This window comes from Verticillium alfalfae, genomic scaffold (genome assembly GCF_000150825.1).
Source record: "Verticillium alfalfae VaMs.102 supercont1.1 genomic scaffold, whole genome shotgun sequence".
Classification (NCBI taxonomy): Eukaryota; Fungi; Ascomycota; class Sordariomycetes; order Glomerellales; family Plectosphaerellaceae; genus Verticillium; species Verticillium alfalfae.
The window spans coordinates 761,046-764,558 of NW_003315038.1; the positions used below are offsets into that span (position 1 = coordinate 761,046).

Below are 3,513 nucleotides of genomic sequence, written 5' to 3' on the forward strand. Positions count from 1 at the left end.
TGGGTGTTGATCAGGCCGTCAATAGAGCGCACGCAAGACAGGGGCCGCATAGTATGCGGGCCGAAGCAGACAATGTTCATGGCCATGTGGCGGACGTGGAGGATATGCTCCTCTATGTGAGCAAAGAAAGACGTAAACCTCTTGGGATTCATACCGTATGCATCAGGCTGTGGAACCACGAGAGGAAAGGAAAGACGGTTGCAGGAACCGAAGGATTCGACGCAATGACCCCAACGTTGGCATGTTCTCCTGTCAGCAAGCCCAGACAAGATACCCAGTAGTCCGTTCTTGTGCGGACAGGAGCATGCGAGACGACACGAAGGGCCGAGTTTTTGCTGCATCTGCATCGTTGATCGCAACCCCTCGTGTGCTGGTTCGTCGTCGTCGTCTTGTGCGAGTCGCCGGAGTGAAGTTGCCGAAGGTATTGAAGTGCTGCATTGTCTCGGGGCGCGCCGCGCGAAGGATTCGAAGGATCCTGTATTGCATGGAGAATGCACTCAGACTACGAGGGTGTGCCTCACGGCTGTGGCGATCGTGGCACTTGCAACTTGCATCCCGGATCACAACATGACAACTTCAGCTCCTCGCATATGCCCTCGTCCAGATTGTCGCTACATTCATCCGGTATCTTTTGCCCAGACGAACAGCTCGATACATGGCTTGAAATGGACCGGACCTGATATATGCCCGCAGGGATATGCCAAGCCATCTTCTGAAATTGATCTATGCAGACACGCATTGGAAAATCACAGACGAGCTTCGGCGCCAGCGCTTCAACGGCGTTCATTGTCGCCCTCACCTGACGACCCGTGCCCCGGCCTAGCTCTGAAGAGTGGCCTCAGTGACGGAACGCGTGCACCTCACGACGCCACCATCCAACGAAATCATTCGTCCACACCTCGATCCCGAGGTCCTGAAGAGCCTTGGTGCTCAAGTGGCAGTCGTAAGGTCTCTGGACGCTGGCGTTGGGATCGTTTCCCTCCGTGTTCGGCTCGACGTTCTCCATGGACAAGCCCATGATATCAGCGAAGGTCTGCACAATCTCGTACTTGGTCATCTTGTCCTCGCTGGAGAACTGGAGGATGCGAGGGAGGGCCGACGTATCCTCCGTGTCGAGATACTTGACAGCAACATCTGCAGGCTGCACGTTAGTCGTCAACGCTGCTCGGCGTGGGGGGTCCTGTTCCCTACCGTGGGCGACGCGGCCGACGTCCTCCGTGTTGGTCGGGTAGCGGATCGACCAGTGGTCCATCTTCACCTTGGCGCCCTCCTGGGATTTCCAGAGCGTGTCGAGCAGGACATTGGTGGCGCTCTCGGCGGGGGTGTCGGCCTGGCCGTAGAGGACCGGCACGCGAGCACGACGCCGAGGGCCTCCTTGCCGGCCTTCCTGTACTCGTCGAGCAGGGCCAGCTCGCCGTCGAGCTTCGTCTGGGCCGTACAGGTTGTGGGCCCAGTCTGCGCGTCGGTCTCGTAAGGCGCCTCGCCCTCCTGCCGGAGAGACGTAGCTCGGTCGAGATGTAGATGAGCAGAACCGAGCGGTCGGCGCACAGCTTGGCAAGAGACCTCGTCGCCTCGACGTTGAGCGCCTTGCTCGCTTCCGGGTCCTTGTCGACCTTGTCAGGAAACCTCTGCGCGGCACCTGATATTCACGTTCAGCAGCTACCATGGTTTGTCCAGTGAGGGGTCACCAACAGTGGACCACGACTCGGGGGCTGGTGAATTGCTTAGCACGGTCAAATCGTGGGTGGGCGGTGCCAGAGGCTCACCTGGTGTCGTCTATCACCTTCTGCAACTCGACTGCGTCCCCCAGGTCGACTTTGAAGACGGAGACGTTGTCTGCACGGGAGAACCCTGTACCCTTGACGTTCCACTCGCGCTTCTCAAAGGCCTTGACAACCTGTCGACCGAGGAGGCCGGTGGCGCCGGTGACGAGGGCGGTTCGAGACCCCATGACGATGAACACGAGTTTGGAAGCACGACGTATCAATCACGTGCGAGGTATGGCGAGGCCGCGGGAGTGTCGTAGTGGACTATGGTTGCCGTCGAGGTCGTGAGAGGAGCATACGAAGATTTGGACCCCGCGGTGGGGGGGGGCCAAGCTGCATCACCAACAAAGGTACACCTACAGCGGTACCGCGAGGGCCAAACATATGACGCAGCAGTTTACTGCACCTACCTACCGTAGTCTACCTAACATGGCACATCACCCATTTCACCGCCGATGGCACGCTAGTTATACGAGTTAGAATTGGCCAGAAAGGGATGAACCCGACACGTTGTCCAAAAAAGAATGAAGTTCACATTGTCGAGCTTGGCCTCGAGTTATGGCAGACTGATGGGGGACAAATTGTGGCGGGCCAAGGTACCGTACAATACTGTAGCTGAGCAGCAGCAGTCAGTATCTTGGGTATTGACATCCGCGTGACACTTCTAGACGAATATTTGTGCCAAGAAAACAAAATCTCTGCATTGCATTGATCAGCCGAAAAACAATTGAGTTTTTTCTACATATCCCAGTTGCATCCCTCCCACGGCGGACTGAGAGGTGGCTGTCACCGTCGAGCCAACGTCACGTTCAATCCGTCCATGAGCCGCCCAAAGAGGCTTAGCTCTCAGGGTGGAGAAAGCCTTGCAGAGCGACAGCCAAAGAGCATTGGTCGAGCCGTCAGCCTTCTCGACCTGCTTTGGGATTTTCTAGCCTTCAGATGGGCGACTGCTCAACCTCGCCTTTCGCAACCACCCCCCCCCCCCTCCCCTTCCCCCTCCGCTTTGCAAACCACGACACATCACCCCATCTGGCGCCATGGCATCCATATCGGCTGCTCTCGCCTCGGCACTCCCGACACCAAAGTACACCGGCGAAGACGACGCCCCTGCACACGCCCAGCAGCGCGGCCCGCGCATCGTCGGTGCAGGACACCTCGACCAGACCCAGGTCGTGCTGAGGGTCAGCCACCCTCCCGCGGAAGACCACGCTCGTGCAGCATGCTGACGTCTCACCACAGAGAACAGGACCACCCCCCTATGGCCAGCGGACGGGATGGCGGCCGAGCGGCCAGGAGGACTTTGGCGACGGCGGCGCGTTCCCCGAGGTGCCTGTCGCCCAGTACCCTCTGTCGATGGGCCAAAAGTCGGCGACGGCAAGCAACGCCCTCGCCGTCCAGGTCGACGCCGAGGGCAAGGTCGACTACGGTGCCATCGCCCGCCAGGGCCACAACGACAGCCGCATCATCCACGCGTCCTTCAAGGACCTCATCCCCCTCCGACAGCGTGCCGACGCCGGCGAGATTGACCTCGCGCGCCCCAGCCGCGACGAGGTCGCCGCGACGACCGAGAAGACGAAGAACGCCCTCGCTGCCCTCGTCAGCGGCGCCGTCGCCGCCCAGAAGCCCAAGAACATCAACGTCGGCAACCGCGCCGACCCGACCTTTGTGCGCTACACGCCGGCAACCAGATGGGCGACAACGCGAAGAAGCAGGACCGTATCATGATGATTGTCGAGCGCCAGCGCGA

General features: G+C 59.6%; 2 protein-coding genes across 2 annotated transcripts in view; one reads left to right on the top strand and one right to left on the bottom strand.

Moving 5' to 3' along the window:
* Positions 1-838: 838 nt before the first annotated feature.
* VDBG_00249 (methionine adenosyltransferase 2 subunit beta) lies at positions 839-1,951 on the bottom strand (the record flags this gene model as incomplete). Its single annotated transcript, XM_003008522.1, has 4 exons — positions 839-1,387; positions 1,440-1,639; positions 1,693-1,712; positions 1,767-1,951. The coding sequence occupies 4 exons, from the start codon at positions 1,949-1,951 to the stop codon at positions 839-841; spliced, it is 954 nt and encodes a 317-aa protein (XP_003008568.1).
* Positions 1,952-2,803: 852 nt separating this feature from the next.
* The window catches only part of VDBG_00250 (pre-mRNA-processing protein), a gene marked incomplete at both ends in the record, with an annotated part of 1,959 nt that continues 1,249 nt past the window's right edge, over positions 2,804-3,513 (top strand). The window contains 2 exons of the mRNA XM_003008523.1: positions 2,804-2,947; positions 3,006-3,482. Of these exons, the coding sequence (XP_003008569.1) occupies positions 2,804-2,947; positions 3,006-3,482 (621 nt within the window). The remainder of the gene's footprint in view (positions 2,948-3,005; positions 3,483-3,513) is intronic.